Genomic DNA, 20,021 nt, shown 5'->3' with positions numbered 1-20,021 from the left:
TCCATACACCAATAACATTCCAGCTGAGAACCAAATCAAGAACACAATCCCATTTACAATAGCCACCAAAAAAGTAAAATACCTAGGAATACAGATAACCAAGGAGGTGAAAAATCTCTGTAAGAAGAACTACAAAACACTAGTGAAAGAAATCACAGATGACACAAATGGAAAAACATTCCATGCTCATGGATCGGAAGAATCAATATCATTAAAATAGCCATACTGCCCAAATCAATCTATAGATTTAACACTACTATCAAATCACCAATGTCATTTTTCACAGAATTAGAAAAAAACTATCTAAAATTCATATGAACCATAAAAGAACCTAAATAGCCAAAGCAATCCTAAGCAAAAAGAATTAAGCTGGAGCCATTACACTACACAACTTCAAACTATACTATAAGGCTATAGTAACCAAAACAGCATGGTACTGGTACAAAAAACAGACACACAGACAAATGGAACAGAATAGAGAACTCAGAAATAAAACTGCATACCAACAGCCATCTGATTTTCAACAAAGTAAACAAAAATAAGCAATGGGGAAAGGACTCCTTGCTCAGTAAATCTTGCTGGGATAACTGGCTAGCCATATGCACAAAAATGAGACTGGACCCCCAGCTTTCACCACATACAAAAATTAACTCAAGGTAGATTAAAAATTTAAATGTAAAATTTTAAACTTTAAGAATACTGGAAGAAAACATAGGAAACACCATTGTGGACATTGGCCTTAGGAAAAAAGTTATGATTAAGTCCTCAAAAGCAACTGCAATAAAAATAAAAAATTGACAAGTGGAACCTAATTAAAGGCATCTGCAGAACGAAACAAAACAAAAAACTGTCAACAGAGTAAATAGACAACTTACAGAATGAGAAAATATTCACAAACTATGCATCTGACAAAGGTCTAACATCCAGAATTTATAAGGAACTTAATCAACAAGCAAAAAACAACCCCATTAAAAAGTGGGTAAAAGTCCAGGCATAATGGCTCATGCTTGTTTATTATTATTATTATTATTACTATTATTTGAGTCAGAATCTCACTCCATCATCCAGGCTGGAGTGCAGTGGCATGATCTCAGCTCACTACAACCTCTGCCTCTCAGATTCAAGTGATTCTCCTGCCTCAGCTTCCCAAGTAGCGGGGATTACAGGCACCCACCACCACACCCAGCTAATTTTTGCATTTTTCATAGAGACAGGGTTTCACCATGTTGGCCAGGCTGGTCTTGAACTCCTGATCTTAGGTGCTCCACCTGCCTTGGCCTCCCAAAGTGCTGGAATTACAGGAGTGAGCCACTGCACCCAGCCTATGGCTCATGCTTATAATCCCAGCACTTTGGGAGGCTGAGGAGGGAGGATTGCTTGAGGTCAGGAGTTTGAGACCAGCCAGGACAATGTAGGGAGACCTTGTCTCTATAAAAAAACTAAAAATTAGCTGGCCATGGTGTCACATGCCTAGAGACCCAGCTACTCAGGAGGCTGAGGTGGGAGGATCACTTGAGCCCAGAAGTCAGAGGTTGCAGTGAGCTGAGATTGCACCACTGCAGTCAAGCCTGGGTGACAGAATGAGACCCTGTCTCAAGTAAAAATAAATAAATAAGTAAAAATAAAATCAACAACAACAAAGTGGGCAAAGGACAAGACATGAACAGACACTTCTAAAAAGGGGACATACAAGAAGCCAACAAACATGAAAAAATGCTCATCATCACTAATCATCAGAGAGATGCAAATCAGAACCACAATAAGATACCATCTGATATGATTTGGCTGTGTCCCCACCCAAATCTCATCTTGAATTCCCATGTGTTGTGGGGAAGTAATTGAATCATGGGGGCAGGTCTTTCCCGTGCTGTTCTCCTGATAGCGAATAAGTCTCACAAGATCTGGTGGTTTTAAAAAGAGTTTTCCTGCACAAGCTCTCTCTCTTTGCCTGCTGCCATCCATGTAAGATGTGACTTGCTCCTCCTTGCCTTCCACCATGATTGTGAAGCCTCCCCAGTCATGTGGAACTGTAAGTCCAATAAACCTCTTTCTTTTGTAAATTGCCCAGTCTTGGGTATGTCTTTATCAGCAGTGTGAAAATGGACAAATACACCATCTCATACCAGTCAGAATGGTGATTATTAAAATGTCAAAAAAGCAACAGATGCTGGCAAGGCTGCAGAGAAAAGGGAGCACTTATACACTGTTCGCAGGAATATAAATTAGTTCCACCACTGCAGATGTTTGGAGATTCTCAAAGAACCTAAAACAGAACTACCATTCATCCCAGCAATTCCATTACTGGGTATATATCCCAAAGAAAATGATTTGTTCTACCAAAAAGACACATGTACTTTTATGTTCACTGCAGCACTATTCACAATAGTTAAGACATGGAATCAACCTAGGTGTCCATCAACAGTGATTGGATAAAGAAAATTTGTTATGTGTACACCATGGATTACTATGCAGCCATAAAAAAGAATGAAATCATGTCCTTTGTAGCAACATGGATGCCACTGGAGGCCATCATCCTAAGCAAATTAACACAGGAACAGAAAACCAAATATTGCATGTTCTCACTTATAAATAGGAGCTAACCATTGGGTACTTATGGACATAAAGATGGCAATAATAGACACTAGGGGCTCCTAGACGTGGGAAGGAAAAAGGAGGGAAATGGTTGAAAAACTGTTGGGTACCAAACTCACTTCCTAGGTGACAGTTTTCAATCATATCCCAAACCTCAGCATCACATAATATACTATGTAACAAACCTGCACGTGTACCTTACCCTGGAATCTAAAAGAAAAGTTGAAATTTTTAAAAATAAATAGGCCAGGTACAGTGGCTCATGCCTGTAATCCCAGCACTTTGGGAGGCCAACGTGGGTGGATCACCTGAGTTCTGGAGTTTGAGATGAGCTGACCAACATGGTGAAAGCCCATCTCTACTAAAAATACAAAAACTTAGCCGGGTGTGGTGATGCATGCTTGTAATACCAGCTACTTGGGAGGCTGAGGTGGGAGAATCGTTTGAACCTGGGAGGTGGAGGTTGCAGTGAGCCAAGATCACGCCATTGCACTCCAGCCTGGGCAAAAAGAGCAAAACTCCATCTCAAAGAAAAACAGAAAGAGAGAGAGAGACAGAGAGACAGACAGAGAGACAGAGAGACAGAGAGAAAATAAAATAGAAAAAAAAAACTGACCCCTAAAAAAAATTTTTCTAATAGCCCATAGTGGGAGATTATGAAAAATTATATTATGTGGAAGAAAAAGTATCAACATGAATGTACAAATCAAATTTTTATTATTTATTTTAATTTATTTTTTGAGATGGAGTCTTGCTCTGTCACCCAAACTAAAGTGCAGAGGTGTGATCTCGGCTCACTGCAACCTCCGCCTCCCGGGCTCAAGTGATTCTCTTGCCTCAGCCTCCTGAGTAGCTAGGATTACAGGCCTGTGCCACCATGCCCAGCTAATTTTTTTGTATTTTTAGTAGAGACGAGGTTTCACTATGTTGGCCAGGCTGGTCTCGAACTCCTGACCTCAGGTGATCCACCTGCCTCAGCCTCCCAAAGTGCTGCAATTACAGGCGTGAGCCACCATGCTCAGCTGAATTTTTAAATATTTCCAACATAGGAGTCTCACTTCCAGTGTTATGAATGTTCAGGAGCCCTGAGGGAGCTGCCTACTTCAAAACTAGACCTGGGATAGGACACATTTTCTGAGGTTTCATTGGTCTCACAAGGGTAGGATAGCTCTCCACAGATTAGACACACACACACACACACACACACACACACACACACACACACACAAAGAAACATGAATTTAGCCCAGACCAGGCAGACACTGGAACTGAAATGGAAAGGATCTGGAGCTTAAGCCATCTGAAGATTTGAGAAGAAACTGGAAGCTTGGGACAGAATCACTGGAAACTACGGTCAGGAGGCAAAGTAGGAGGGAGCTAAATCAACAGAGAGCCTGCCTAAACAATCTGGCTGCCAGAAGGTGTGAGATTGCTCTGAGATTGGATTCCTAAAGCAACATTACTGTAGGGACACTGAGCCTTGAAACTCAGTGAGTTAGGGCATCTGACACTCTCAGTGTGAGCCAAAACTGGCTGAAGTATACTGGAATAAGACTATGTCTTAACTGCCAGAGAGAGAGATGCAAAGTTTCTAGAGGAAAACCTTCCCAAGGTAGGCCCACAGGACTCCCACAAAACCTGTTCAAGCTGTCAACTCACACATACTAGAAGGAAAACCACTATGAGTAAGAGTCAGTGGAAACAAGAAAAACATCTTCAGTCACTTAAAAATTGTCAGATACATAACACAGAATAGCTGGGTATAAAAGTGTTTAAAGATATAAAGGAATCCACTTTTGTAGTGTTGTAGTAAGAAATTTGAACCAACCCTTTTACTGAGATCAACAAATGACAAAATGTTCAACATGGCATCTGCTCTAATTCCTTTGCCTTTGAATAATTCCATCTCTTGTCTGATAAATCTCAAAGTATTTTTCAGAACTACGTTTTTGGGCAGAAGGGTGAGAAGAGAGGATGAGAACTATGATCTTTTTATTGATCGTGATTTGTTGCTTTTAAATGCAAAGAAAGCATTTCCAATTTGATTTTTTCTATTTTAATTTTAATTTTTGTAATAATTATCAATAGATATTCTTATGCAGAATTCTCTGTGACAATTTTGATAATATCATATTCACATTCTAAGTATCAGAAGGTATTTGAACTGGAAGTGAAAATATTTCTTTAATCATTTGAGGATTACAGTGATGTAGAAGAATCATTTTTAGACCCATACAACGTATAATTGTAGCATATAATTATCTGGATACATTACAAGATATAAATGATTCATATTTCATATTTTAAATGGTATATAGTACATTAGGAAAAATATAAATGTTTATATATTTTAAAAGAGCCTAGTCAATTGGGTAGAAAGAAAATCTCACAGGTACTTTTAAGGCAAATGATCTGTGGAAGTTTTTTTTTTAATAATTTGACCAAAAGGAGAGAGGTAAACAGAACAAAAATAAGAAAACTTCTGGGTCAACAAAGAAAATTAGATCTGGCCTATAAACCTAAGATGAAATGCAGTTTGGCATGACAAGTAATTTAGCAAGGATTGGAGGTTGATGGTTATGTTCTCCAGGAGAATACACACACACACACACACACACACACGTACATCTGACAGAAGCAAAAAGCAAAAAAGAAATAAGTTTAAGAATTATTGTTCTTCCAGCCTGTCCCACAAGGTGAAACCCTGTCTTTACTAAAAATACAAAAATTAGCCGGGTGGTAGTGACATGTGCTTGTAATCACAGCTACTTGGGAGGCTGAGGCAGGAGAATTGCTTGAGCCTGGGAGGCGGAGGTTGCAGTGAGCCAAGATCGTGCCACTGCACTCCAATCTGGGTGATAGAGTGAGACCCTATCTCAAAAAAAAAAAAAAGAAATTATTGTTCTTATTTATAATTAAAAGACCGTCACAACCAAAATAGCACAAACTGATATTATTGTCACCAAGCCCCTTGGCCAATCTACCATTCTTGGGCTTTCCATGTTCCCATCCACATTGCAGGGACCATAGAACATAAAGCATGGAGTAGAACTCATATGTGGGTGTTAACCTGTACTCCACCAGTACTATCTGTGTGAGTTGAAAGTGTATTTAAACCTCTACATGTCTTTTTTTCATCTGTAAAATGGAAAGTATAATAACGCCAGCCTCATGAGGTTACTGGAGCATTAAATGAGAAGCTACATGTAAAAACATTAATATATAGGAACCACTCAAAGAAAGTATTCTTCTTTGTTCTGCATCACTACTTGACTAAACTTCTTAGAAGTACTATTTTCACAAACACCTGCTCACCTCTAACTCTAAGAACATTCGCTCACACTCATTTCAAACACATTTGCTTCTATTTCCAGGTCGTCCCACCCTAACTACCATCCACAGTTCCCACTTGCCCTCAGGGTATATTTTGTTTTCAGTTCATCTTCTCTCGGAACCCTGAACATATTCTCATTCTCACTTTTGTTCTGAGCTTTCCAAGCTTAGCCAAAAATCAGCTTCCTTTTTTATGTATGTATGTATGTATTGAGACAAGGTCTCACTTGTTGCCCAGTCTGGAGTGCAGTGGTGCAATCTTGGCTCACTGCAACTTCTGCTTCCTGGGCTCAAATGATCCTCCCACCTCAGCCTCCTGAGTAGCTGGGACTACAGGCATGCGCCACCATGCCTGGCTAATTTTTTTTTTTTTTTTTTTTGAGATGGAGTCTCCCTCTGTCGCCCAGGCTGGAGTGCAGTGGCATGATCTCGGCTCACTGCAACCTCCACCTCCCGGGTTCACACCATTGTCCTGCCTCAGCCTCCCAAGTAGCTGGGACTGCAGGTGCCCACCACCATGCCTGGCTAATTTTTTGTATTTTTAGTAGAGACAGGGTTTCACCATGTTAACCAGGATGGTCTTGATCTCCTGACCTAGTGGTCCGCCCACCTCAGCCTCCCAAAGTGCTGGGATTACAGACATGAGCCACCACGCCTGGCCTTGCCCGGCTAATTTTTTGTAGAGACAGGGTTTCGCCATATTGCCCAGGCTTGTCTCGAACTCCTGGGCTCAAGTGATCCTCCCACTTCAGCCTCCCAAGGGCTGGGATTACAGGTGTGAACCACTGCACCTGGCCCAGCCTCCTTTAAAGCCTTATAGCCTAACCTCCTCAGAGAATGTAATATCTATTGCAATGATATCTCACCAGTATTGTTTCATCACCTTTTGTGTTTTGTTCAACTGGTTTGCTACTATTTACAAGTTGTTGAGAGCAGGAGCTCTTCCAGCCTTATTTCCAACAATATGATCTATTTCTGTTGCTAGGAGAATTTATAGCTTTCCAAACAGACAATGAATGGTCTTTCACTCGTTTGTCTTCTGGCGCACACACAAAAAAATTCCTTAGACCTTCTTTCCTCTTCTCCAGGCAACTTCAAGGTTTTGCCTTGGGAGAAAGTTGAAAATTCAGTTCAAACACCGCCTTTCTAAAGCTTTCTGTAATTGTTCCCTAGGAGGGATAAGGTAACTAACATATCGCTCCCATATGGTACTATTGGGCAGGAACTTTTAAAACTTAATCTTCACAAAGGTAGGCCTTTTACTGATTTTATCAGATGAAGAATTTGAGGCTTAAGGAGGTTTGATGATTGCCCAAGGACATAGCTAGGGGGTTAGCAAACACAAGAACCCTTGCTTTCTGATACAGGATGTTACCTTCCGCTTGGGTCAGCTGCAGTAATATGTACCTTTAATAGACACAGTATGATCATTTAGCACTTGCTATTCAAGGTATCTGGTAGCTAGCAGTTGCTCATGTTACGTAACTGAATTTAGGTCCTCCAGCATAGCAAAGCCAAACACTGACATTGGGGTTTGCAGTGAAAGGGAGGCATTTATTGCATCACACCAACCAAGAAGAATCAGGCAGCTCATGCTTAAGACCCCAACTCCCTGATGGTTTACAGGTAAGAGGTTTTTTGTGTGCTTTTTTTTTTTTTTTTTTGAAATGGAGTTTCGCTCTTGTCACGCAGGCTGGAGTGCAATGGCGAGATCTCAGCTCACTGCAACCTCCATCTCCTGATTTCAAGTAATTCATCTGCCTCAGCCTCCTGAGTACAGGCGCCTGCCACCATGCCCAGGAAGTTTTTGTATTTTTAGTAGAGAAGGGGTTTCACAATGTTGGCAGGCTGGTCTCCAACTCCTGGCCTCGGTCTCCCAAAGTGCTGGGATTACAGGCATGAGCCCTTGCACCCAGCACAGGTAAGGGTTTTTAAAGGCAGGGAGGCAGATGTTACAGGCAAAGTCATAAATCAATACATGGAGGCTATACGTGGGTTTGATCTAAAAAGCCAGGATATCTGAAGTAGGGACCCACAGGTCATAAGTGGATTCAAAGATTTTCTGATTTGTAATTGGCTAAGGAGGCAAAGCTTTGTGAATTCTTCCAGGCTCCTCAGGAAGAAATTTAGAACAAAGATAGGTAGTTTGAGATCTCCATGATAGTGGACACCATTTTCCATTTGGTGAGGTCCAGGTTTCTGAAAAACAACTCAGGGACATATGTTGTCTCCAGTTTATATAGGGAAGCAAACATTTTGTGAATCTAACGTCCTTGGCTACTGTCTTAAGCTATTATTACCTTCTTGCTTATCAGGTTGCTCATTGACTTATTGAGGAAGTTAGGTGCCTGGAATGTCCCTTCGGGGAACTCAAGGTTTTCCTTTATTTCCATGCTTGGGGAGGGTGGGGGTGGGAGTGCCTAGAAGGCCCCTAAGAGGGGTCCCTGCTGTGTCTCACTCAATAAATATTTGTTGAATGAACAAATCATTACAACTCAGTACACATTGCAGAAAACACAGCCAAGAGCGCTGGAGCTAGAAGGGCCACAGATTATCCTACAGAGCAATCATTTCACTTTTCTAATGTTGAAAGGGAGGATTCAAGATGTTAGGGCTACAGGCAAGCCTGGAAATAATTAATTTACTCCACCATTATTGAATGCCTACTATTGAGTGCTAGACTCTGGGGAGACAATGTTAAGGGAAGCCCAAGTTTTCCAATTCCCTGTTCCGAGCGCTGAAAAAGCACTGCAGGAAGCTAAAGTGAGGACAAAGTTCCCGGAGATCAGGATATCTAAAGGGAGAACCAGCAGAGCTTGGTCTGGGGCAGGGTTGGGACAGGAGGGATCCTGGCCTCCTCCGACCGTTTCTCCGCCAAGCCACGCGAGGGCGCCGTTCTGCCCCTAGCGCGCCGTGTCCCGGCGGCGCCGCCGCCTGCTCGCCTTTTCCCGGCGGAAATGCCCGAGCGATGACGGAAACCCGGAGGGAGGGAAGAGAAAGAGCGAGAGAAGGGGAAAGATACCCGGGAGAGGCCGGCAGGCGTGAGGCGGGCCTGAAGCGGTAGCTGGCGGCCTTCGTCCGGCGAGAGCTAGTCCGAGGGCCCGCGCCGCCCTCCCAGCACCTCCCCGCGTCCTTCACCGACTCCTGCGGCGCGCGGCCGGGCGGGGAAGGGCGGGCGGGGGTCTCCTACAGGCCTCGCGCTCGGAGCCGCCTGCTGGGCTTGGGCGGGGCGCGGGGACCGCGGCCGCCCTCCCCGGCTCGGTCCTCCCCTTGTGGGATCTGGCGACGGCGGCTGAGGGAGAGGGGAGCGGCGCCCGGGCCGGGGCCGGGGGCGGGTGGGGAGGGGGGAGGGCAGCGGCCGGGCCGGGGGTCGGGATCCGCATCGGGATCGGGCCGCCATGGACGACAAGGCGTTTACCAAGGAGCTGGACCAGTGGGTCGAGCAGCTGAACGAGTGTAAGCAGCTGAACGAGAACCAAGTGCGGACGCTGTGCGAGAAGGTGAGGGCGCCGCGGGGGCGAGTGCGGGAGCGCGGAACTGGGACGGGCCGCAGCTTTCCTGCCCGCCCCGGCCCGTCCGCACGCTGGCCCCTGGCCCGGCGCGGCCCACCGGGGGCCCGCGGGGCTGTGGGTCCGGCTCCGGCGTCTACCCGGGCGGCCGGCCCAGCCGTTCCGGCCCCGGGGCGTTGGGCTGCCCTCGCCCGGCCCCTCTGCCTCCGCGTGGTACACGCCCCACGCCCCCGGCCCAGATCCTGGTGGTGGGAGGCTCGAGTGCGGGCGGGCGGGCGGGGAACCATAGCCCCTGGAGCCAAGCCGGAGGTTGGTCGGGGTCGCCTGCGCTCCACTGGAGTTCCTGCCACTCTGGCATTTCCCGAGTGGAATAACGAAAGCGACATCCGAAAAGGACCATTTTCAGACCAGTTTCTGAAAATGCACCTAAAATTAACCAGAATGTCGTGCCTATTAATGAACTTGTTAATAAATGTAGAATTTTTGTCAGGTGAACGGGGCACCTCAGAAATCACTAACTCAAGCCGGGCGCGGTGGCTCACGCCTGTGGTCACAGCTACTCGGGAGGCCGAAGCGGGAGGATTGCTTGAGCCCAGGAGTTAAAGACCAGCCTGGAGCGCAGAAGTTAGAGACCAGTGAGGCCCCGTCTCCACAAAATTTTTTTTTTTTAAATTAGCAGGGCGTGAGGGCGGGTGCCTGTAATCTCAACTATTCAGGAGGCTGAGGTGGGAGGATCGCTTGAGCCCAGGAGGTGGAGGCTGGCTGCAGTGAGCCGAGATCGCGTCACTGCACTCCAGCCTGGGCGACAGAGCGAGACCTTGTCTCAAAAAAAAAAAAAAAAAAAAAAAAAAATCACTGACTCTTGAATGTGTCAAGCGTTTGTTTGTGGAGAGGTAGGCGTGATGGCCAACTGTGATTTTTAAAATAGAGGTTGACTTTGGTGGAAACAGATGGTGACTGGTCTTTGCGTTGAGTGGCTCTTGGAAGTAAAGCGTTGATTCAGAAACGAGAGCTGGTCTTAAGTTTGGGAACAGTGTTTGCTGGAAATAAATGGGATGTGTGTTTTCATGCACGATAACACTTTGCAGAAAGTTTTTGTTTTTAATATATAAAGTTTTTTTCTTTTCCAAAGAATAATAAAACATGCAGGTGATCAATTTCGTTCTTGTACATCGTGTGTGATCTTCACTTTCTGAATTCTGTATCCATTGTTTTCTTAACTCCTGGAATTATTTCGATCTCTCCATCTTTAAAGTCTAGAGTTTTCCAAATTCATCCTTTACAAGGTGGACTAAATAATTTTCATGTATTTTTATGTTAAAAATTCTCACTTGAAGTCCATGAAGAAGTAACGATGTTATTTTAAGATGTATACAATTTTCTTAACCATAATGTTTGGAAGTCATGACGTCGCAGAAGTAGGTGAAGAAAAGATTTTGTTAGTCTAATTTTAGGACACTCTTAAAATCATGAAATTTACTTAGGAAAGGAGCACTAATAGATGGTGTTAAGTTAAAATAGTATTTTTAACGGGTGTAATGTTGGCTGGGGCCTTTGTGTATTAAGTAACTGTTAACACAGGAGGATTTATTTTTGTATATAGAAGTGCCAAGCAGGTGGTACTTTTCTCTTTCTGAAACAAACTGCTTACTTGTGACTTCAGTCGACGTTCATTTTTATTGTGATAACCTGTAATTTCATGAGGCTTAAAATGTATGCTTTAAACATCTCTCTCAAGCTCTAATGCCAAGTGAAATGTACAGGTTTGAAATGAGCTGAGTCAGTTAACCTGACTATGAGCATCAGAATACAGACTTGAAGTTAAGGGCAAAGTGTTAGTTGAATCAGTTTTTTCCATTGACTCTTTTTTTTGTTTTATTTTTGTTTTGAGACAGAGTCTCACTCTGTAGCCCAGACTGGAGTGCAGTAGTGCCATCTCTGCTCACTGCAACCTCCACCTCCTGGGTTCAAGGGATCCTCCTGCCTCAGCTTCCCGAGTAACTGGGATTACAGGTACACGCTGCCATGCACTGCTAATTTTTGTATTTTTAGTAGAGATGGGGTTTCGCTTTGTTGGCCAGGCTGGTCTAGAACTCCTGACCTCAAGTGATCCCTCAGCCTCCCAAAGTGCTGGGATTACAGGCACGAGCCTCGTGCACAGTCCCCATTGACTTTCTAATAATTTTAAGGTGAACTCCTAGAGAAGAATATCGTACCACTGCTGTACTTTGAAATAATCACACCGGAGTGTCAACGATCACTTGAGGAAGCTTTCTGTATTTGTCGAGAGAGATTATTTTTACTTCGGCTCCTAAATAAATCAAACTAACAGTTCCTAGGACTTCACAGGTATATTTAAGATTATCTCTTGTATCTTACTAGCTTTTTTTTTTTCTTTTTAAGATGCAGTCTTGGTGTATCAGTCAGGCTGGAGTGCAATGGGGCAGTCACTGCTCACTGCAGCCTCGACCTCTGGGGCCCAAGGGACCTTCCCACTTCAGCCTCTCAAGTAGCTGGGACCACAGGCATGTGTCACCACACCGGGATAATATTTTTTTGTATGGGGTCTCACCATGTTGCCCAAACTGGCCTTGAACTCCCAGGCTCAAGCGATCCTCCCGCCTTGGCCTTCCAAAGTACAGGGATTGCAGGAGTGAGCCATCACTCCCAGCCCTTTTTTTTTTTCTTTGAATATTTGTACTCACCCACAAAACATGAATTTGTTAGTGAAATTCATTCATCTTTGTTCTCTTCCCCCATTGATGGAGTTGCCAGTGGGATGGAGAAGTGTGATAATACTCATATCTCTACTCTTTTGAGCCGTGCTTAGTTTTGCAACCCTCTTCTGGCAGCTATGACCTAGTTTTGTGGTTTGTGTGTGCATGTGTATATATACATATATATGTTTTCTGACCTTAGTTTCTAGTTCCGCTTTATATCTCTACCCCTATCCTCCTTGTTGATACATAACAAGTGTAGCGTTCATCCTGTCTGAGTTCCAGTCCTCCTTCACAGCTTGCTAGCTGTCAGTCTTTCTGCGCCTCTGATTCCTTATGGCAGAGATGATATGTCCCAATCCTCCTGGGTTGGTTGTGAGTGCTGAGATACTATCCATTGGCCGGGCACAGTGGCTCACGCCTGTAATCCCAGCATTTTGGGAGGCTGATGCAGGTAGATCAACTTGAGGCCAGGAGTTCAAGACCAGCCTGGCCAACATGGCAAAATCCTGCTTCTACTAAAACAAACAAAAATTAGCTGGGCGTAGTGTTGCACTCCCAGCTACTCGGGAGGTTGAGACACAAGAATCCCTAGGAGACAGAGGTTACAGTGAGCAGTGATCATACCACTGCACTCCAGTCTGGGTGACAGAGTACAGTTTTCTCAAAAAAAAAAAAAATATATTGTCCATGTAAAGTCCTAATGAGAAGTAAGCACTCAGTGAATGTTAAATAAAGGAAGGCTGAAAGTTTTAATCTTAAATGTCACCCCATTTTCTTTTGTAAGAAATGAAAAATAAATAGATTGTGCCGATATGGCTTTTCTGTGGTAAATGTACTTCAAAGGAGATTTTTTTTAATATAGTGGCTATAGAACCCTGAAAAGGAGTGGTCCCTGTTATGTGAACCACACAGTACTGGGATTAATAGCAGTTGTATGAAGTATCTTTACTCCTGACTTGGTCTGCTTAATACTTGCGCTTCCTTTCCAGGGCAAGAGTAGCAGGCATGTAGAAAGAATATATGAGAAAAATAAAAGTCAAACCTAATTATATAAATTATCTTTATTTAATTCTTTGTGATTCAATTTTTGGGTTTTTTTAAATACCATGATTTTTTTTATTCTATTGGAAATACTATTCTATAGAAAGTTACATCGTATGGTGGTGGTTTTTCCTTAAATTTGTATTCTAATTCAGATTGCCTAAAAACTGAAGGAGTCGACTGGGCACGGTGGCTCACCCCTGTAATCCTAGCACTTTGGGAGGCTGAGGTGGGTGGATTGCCTGAGCTCAGGAGTTTGAGAACAGCCTGGGCAACATGGTAAAACCCTATCTCTACTAAAATACAAAAAAATTAGCCAGGCGTGGCAGCGTGTGCCTATAGTCCCAGCTACTTGGGAGGCTGAGGCAGGAGAATCACTTGAACCCAGGAGGTGGAAGTTGCAGTGAGCTGAGATCGCCACTGTACTCCAGCCTGGGCGACAGAGCGAGACTCCATCTCCAAAAAAAAAAAGACTGGAGTCCACTGAAATCAAGACCAGAGTAGTACTAGTAAAGGCCTATTTTGAGGTAGTAGCAAAAATAAAATCTATCCTAGTGCCAGTGGGTGAATGACTACAAAAAATAAGAGTATGAATGGTATGGTGTGTCTGGCTTCCAAGGTTAATTTCTGCCTAGTGAAAAATTGTTTGCATAAAATAGTAAGGCCTGTCTTCTGAGAAGACTAGCTCTTAACACTAACTTAAATTAGCAATCCAGCTTTTGAAGCTAATTGTGAATTTGACTCCTCTTGTGTGTGCAGAGAAATTGCTTCTGTGATTCATTCCTGCATCAGCAGTATGCAGTTATTTTAGAAGATTGTGTGCCTAGAGAGCCAGGCTGGCACTGCTCAGGACACTCTGTGACTAGAATTATATTTAACTCTTGTCTCAGAAAGAGTAAAAATTTTAAGCTCTTTGATCTGATAAATTTTATAACTGAAGAACCTTGGTGATGATTCTTTAGGTGGGAGGGGGAGGGGGGGAATTCAGCCAGTTTGTGTGCTGGCAGATCTTTATTCTGATGATTATAAAGTACCTATTAAGAAAAATGTTGAGGCTTGTGTAGAAGTATAAATATGTAGATTTTATATTGAACTGATGGCAGTGTTTCTGAGTCCTGGCGTTAGCCTCGAAATAAGCAGAAATATCTTTAGGATATGACTTCATTCCTAATGTGAAATAATATGCTTGTTCCTGAATGCCCAAAACCATCTTAATGAAGATTAGATCCTGGTAAAAATGAATGATTTTTGTGAATTGAGAAAAATTTTTTAGATTACTTTCTGTGACTGATTACAGCTTAAAAAATAAAAATAGTGGTCTTGACAGGCAAAATGCCTAACTGGTACTTCCATTTTTAATTTCCCTTGAGCAAAAATTAGTGCCAGCTTTGGTGGTCCATTGATAAAATCTAAAATGCAGTGATAAAATAGTTCCTTTCTTACTATAACGAAGAGTGGCATGATTACAGTGAAATAGAGTTGGGTCAAGACCCAATTCTAGTGACTGAACAAATCATTGTTTTCCTTGCTAAGCCAGCCTCTTAGTGGACAGGTAAAGAAATTAAACCAAACTAGACTAGCATGAACTATTGCTAATGGCAGGAAAGTGGACTTTGTTACATTTCTCTGCTTTATATATGACGTGTCAAATTGTATATCTAAGTAGATAAAGTGAAGATATTTACAATGTAAAATTTCTTTTCATTGCCTACCTTTAATTGCTGTGTGTGCCTTTTATTATTTGAAGATCTTGTAGAAATTTTTTCTTCACAGTCTTTTTTCTTCAGTACAAATGTTATAAAAGACTTGGTGAATGAAGCCCTTCCTTGGTAAAAGGAAACAAAAATGCCAGAAATTGAAGATGGAATTAATGCTTAATTTATTTTCCTAGATTGTTTTCTGAATGTAGTTTTTTCTAGAAGAATGATATTAAAATTACAGACATAATCTGTTTGAGAAATCTGAGTCTGTGTTATAGAAATTTTTTATTGTTTTGAACTGATTTCCTTCAAGTAAATGTAATGAAATGTAAACCTAATCCAGATTGTTTAAAGAAACTTGTATGAAGACATCTTTTCTTCCTTAATGACCAAATATGATCTAATAGTTCCTGTATGTTACTTTTCAACTCTAAATTTCATTAATAATCATATTAACGGCTGGGCACGGTGGTTCACGCCTGTAATCCCAGCACTTTGGGAGGCCGAGGCAAGCGGATCACGAGGTCAGGAGATCCAGACCATCCTGCTAACACGGTGAAACCCTGTCTCCACTAAAAATACAAAAAAAAAAAAAATTAGCAGGGCATGGTACGGTGGCGGGCGCCTGTAGTCCCAGCTACTCAGGAGGCTGAGGCAGGAGGATGGCGTGAACCCGGGAGGCTGAGCTTGCAGTGAGCCGAGATCACGCCACTGCATCCCAGCCTGGGCGACAGAGGGAGACTCCGTTTCAAAAAAAAAAAAAAAAAAAAAAAATCATATTAACCCTGGGAAGGAGTTCTGTGTATTACAGATTCCATTTCCTTTCTGGAGAATGGGAGAGCTCAAGCGCCCAAGCCTAGAACTGGTTTGCTGTTGTGTCCTTTGTAATTTAGAAATATTTATCATCATTCCTTGTAAATTGTTTTTTGACCGAGATACTTTTGCGATCAAATTAATTAAAACAATCCTGAGGTGCAACCTAAGATTCCTGACTTGCATTATAATAGCATCATGTTACAACAAAAATGTGCGAAACTCCATTGGAGGTCTATTAAGTGAATATTTTATGCAAAGACAATCGTTTTTATTTTGAGACTGGGATACAGTGGTGAATTTAAGTGTTCTCACCTATTCAATCTTAGAAAAAAAGCTTATTTGAATTAACTTTTTAGCGTAATTGGATTTTTTTTGACGTGTAAGATACAGTGTGTAGGCTGTAGTTTAATTCTGCTCAAAATCCCTTTTTTGTTTGTTTGTTTGTTTTTGTTTTTGTTTTTTGAGATGCAGTCTTTCTCTCTCTGTTGCCCAGGCTGGAGAGCAGTCTCGGCTCACTGCAAGCTCCGCCTCCCAGGTTCACGCCATTCTCCTGCCCCAGCCTCCTGAGTAGCTGGGACTATAGGTGCCCGCCACCACGCCCGACTAATTTTTTGTATTTTCAGTAGAGACAGGGTTTCACTGTGTGAGCCAGGATGGTCTCGATCTCCTGACCTCGTGACCCGCCCGCCTCGGCTTCCCAAAGTGCTGGGATTGCAGGCATGAGCCACCACGCCCAGCTCAAAATCCCATTTTATAGAGAGGGAAATAATTAAGTTTCATCTTCCTTTAAAAGAGTTCCACATGATATTTATGTTCTGGATGATGAGGACTCACAATTGGTTCAGTGTATTCTCGGCTTGATTAGCAAAAGAGGCGCTTGTTCCTTTAGGCAGTGAAGAAGAAAGGAGAAGACTGGTTGACAGAATACTGCCACTGTGTATTTATCCCATACATTCAACAGATTTTAGTTGAACCTCTATGTACCAGACTGTTCAACGTGCTAGAGATTCAGCTGTGAAGAGGGAACACGATTAATGAACACCAGACAGTGATTCTTGCTGGCAAGAAAAAGCAGATGGGGACAGTGATGGGCTTGAATTCAAAAGACTCTTTTTTTTAATAGGGTGGTCGTAGAAAACCTTCCAAACTATTTATAATGTGGTTTACTTTTGTAATAAAAAAGGATTTTGCAAGAGTTAGAAGGCACAGTCCCTAACACTGTTCTCACCTCTGACACCATCTTCAAAAGTTTAGTCATGATATACCTTCAGAACAGCAGACAAATAAAAAATAAAGTTTAGTGAACTATAAATTACAGGGAACACTCCCCAGAACTGCCTCACTTCTGGCACCAATTACAAGTTCAGTGGGTTCCGCAAACCACTCTTGGGTTCAGTGATTCACAGGAATGACTCACAGAACTCACTTAAAGCTGTTATACTCATGATTACAGTTTATTACAGGGAATGAATACAATTTAAAGTAAGCCAAGGGAAAAGACTCATAAGGGCAGAGTACAAGGGGGGCTGACATCTGTAGTCTCCAGTCCTTCAGAGACCAAACTGATAATGGCATCACCCAAAGCCCGCATCATAAGTCACATTATTAACAGTCCGCAGGTCAGAGCCCCCCCGGCAGAGAGATACTCTTTACCAAGCAGGAAATTCCAGGGACAAAGGCCAGACCTCTCCTTGGATGAGGTTAATTCTTCACTACACAGACTTTTATTCCATAGCAAATTCTAAGGGACGAGAACCTCAATAAAAATAAATGGCAATACCAAAATACATGAAGAAAACAAGGCTAGATTTATCAGGATTGTGTGCAATGTGAGGAATTTTTCCAGTTGAGTTGGCATATTCTTTTTTTGTTTTAATTTTATATTTTGTCAGCTGGGCGCGGTGGCTCATGCCTGTAATCTCAGCACTTTAGGAGGCTGAGGCAGGTGGATCATGGGGTCAGAGGTTTGAGACCAGTCTGGCCAACGTGGTGAAACCCCATCTCTACTAAAAATACAGAAATTAGCCGGGCGTGGTGGCACGCGCCTGTAATCCCAGCTACTCAGGAGGCTAAGGCAGGAGAATCACTTGAACCCAGGAGGCGGAGGTTGCAGTGAGCCGAGATGGAGATCACACCACTGCACTCCAACCTGGGTGACAGAGCAAGACTCCGTCTCAAAAAAAAAAAAAAAAAGAAATTGTATTTTGTCTTTTCTTGGTTGTATAAATTCTTTGAAATTAAAAGTTAGCCATTTAAAAATGTTTATTATTTTCTACGTTGTATGTGATATGTGTGTGTAATTTTTACTGTGCAAGTTTTAGCATTTTTATATAGTCTGATTGTCCATCTTTTCCTTAAACTTTAAGTGTACATAAGAATCACTTGGGAAAGAAATAAGAAATTCAGGTTCCTTGACTCCATTCCAGAGACTGGTTGACTATGTCTTGGGCAGGTCCAGGAAGCTGCTTTTTTTTTTTTTAAAGGCAGAATCTTCCTGTCGCCTAGGCTGGAGTACAGTAACATGGTCATAGCTCACTGCAGCCTTGTACTCCCGGACTCAAGCTATCTTCACGCCTCAGTCTCCTGAGTAGCTGAAACTACAGGAATACACCACCACACCTGGCTTTTTTTTTTTTCTTTCATTTTTTTGTAGAGAGAGGGTCTCCTCATGTTGTCCAAGGTGATCTTGAACTCGTGAGCTCAAGTGATCCTCCTGCCTTTGCCTCCCAAAGTGCTGGGATTACAGGTGTGAGCCACTGCCCCCGGCCTCCTTTGTTCTTTCAGTGTCATGAAATACCTGTATTTGTCAAGAAGATTAAGACCGTGTCTTTAAAAAGAAAAAAAAAAGCTAGTCTAGTAAGATACAAGAGATAATCTTAAATATACCTATAAAGTCCTAGGAACGGTTTGGTTTATTTAGGAGCTGAAGTAGAAGGAATCTTTCCTGACAAATACAGAAGGAGATTTTTGCTAGCATCACTTCTTCTGGTATATCTTCCTCCTCTCATCAAAACCATTTTCCTCATGTATGCAATAAGTTTGCATTTTCACTTCTTTGTGTCACTAAGTTTCTGCATGTTGCTAAGTTCCTGGCTGCGTATTTGGAGTCCCTCCAACAGCAGCATTGTCAGCATTCCCACAGTCGGTTCTTCTGTGTACTTTTGATTTGAATTTCATTTCCAGGGTTATGTCTTTTGTGTTTGGCTTCTTTCTTTTAGCATAATATTTCCAAGATACCTCCATATTGTAGCATGTATCTGGACTTTGTTCCTTTTTATTGCTGAATAAAATTCCATTGTGTGGCTATAACACTGTAGTGGTTTTTATAATTACTACCATCTGGAATTTGTTTTGAAGTTTAAGAAGCCAGGTTTTTTCCATTTGAAAAAGTAATATAGAATTTGTTTTTTTAAATTTCGAGCATTGCCCAGTCACGGTGGCTCAGACCTGTAATCTCAGCACTTCGGGAGGCTGAGGTGGAAGGACTGGTTGAGCCCGGAGTTTGAGGCTGCAGTGAGCCATGTTCACACCACTGCACTCCAGCCTGGGCAACAGAGTGAGACCCTGTCTCAAAAAAATTCTTTTGCAAGGTGCAAGCACCTCAGAAAGGTAGGAAGAAAAGCAAATGCACTCTACCCACCATCCCTATCCACTGCCCTCCTACCTCCCAGACAACCATTATGTTTCTGTTTATAATCTCCTTGGCCATGTTCTTCATATGCAAAAAACATGTGGAGTGCAGAATGTTTGTGGTGTATTGGGAGCTGTCTTGTGGAAAAAACTTGGCTTCTGTTAAATTATTGTTTAATTTGTGATCTCAGGAAAAGAAACTGAAGGGTATAAAGGCCTTAAGATTACACAATTAGTTTAAAACTGTGAAGAGAACCCATGTTTTCTGGAAGACTTCAGTGCATATAATCTCATTCTGATTAATTACAGGCAAGGAGAAGAAAGTATGGGCTGTATTGTCCATAACTTTTGGGAATCCTACCAGGCTGTAAGCAGAAGAGGCATTTGTAGAAGAATACGTGGTAGCCTAGAATCAAAAGAAGAGCTGGATAACCAAGCATGAGCATTTTGCAGAAATTAAGGGAGGTTGGAGGTGCAGTCAGAATCATACCTTAGAAATGTTTTAGAACACTGGAGAGAACACTTCTGTTGGAATAGAACTTCCCATTGTCTCTGCTGTTTAGAGTTGCTTCACATTAAGAGTCTAGGCTGGGTGCATCTATTTGGCATAAGTAATCTGGGCCTAGAATAACTTTATGTTTCCTACAGTGTGTATACAAACTATTGTGTGTGTTGAAAAT

At 42.5% G+C, this 20,021-nt stretch overlaps 1 protein-coding gene across 2 annotated transcripts in view; it reads left to right on the top strand.

Annotated features, from left to right (window-relative positions):
* The first annotated feature begins 7,451 nt into the window (after positions 1-7,451).
* PPP2CB (protein phosphatase 2 catalytic subunit beta) overlaps positions 7,452-20,021 on the top strand; it is a 28,743-nt gene continuing 16,173 nt past the window's right edge. The window contains exon 1 of one of the 2 annotated variants that reach the window (XM_028852120.2): positions 7,452-7,551. Coding sequence is in view for 1 of the 2 variants with exons in the window: in NM_001260748.1 (NP_001247677.1) it covers positions 9,324-9,425 (102 nt within the window). In the remaining variant the exon portion in view is untranslated. Of the gene's footprint in view, positions 7,552-9,319; positions 9,426-20,021 lie in introns of those variants that run through there. The other variant, NM_001260748.1, reaches the window with a different exon arrangement.

This window comes from Macaca mulatta, chromosome 8 (assembly GCF_049350105.2).
Source record: "Macaca mulatta isolate MMU2019108-1 chromosome 8, T2T-MMU8v2.0, whole genome shotgun sequence".
In the NCBI taxonomy this organism is placed as follows: Eukaryota; Metazoa; Chordata; class Mammalia; order Primates; family Cercopithecidae; genus Macaca; species Macaca mulatta.
Note: the sequence above shows the minus strand (reverse complement) of the source record. Positions and strands in the feature narration are given on the sequence as shown.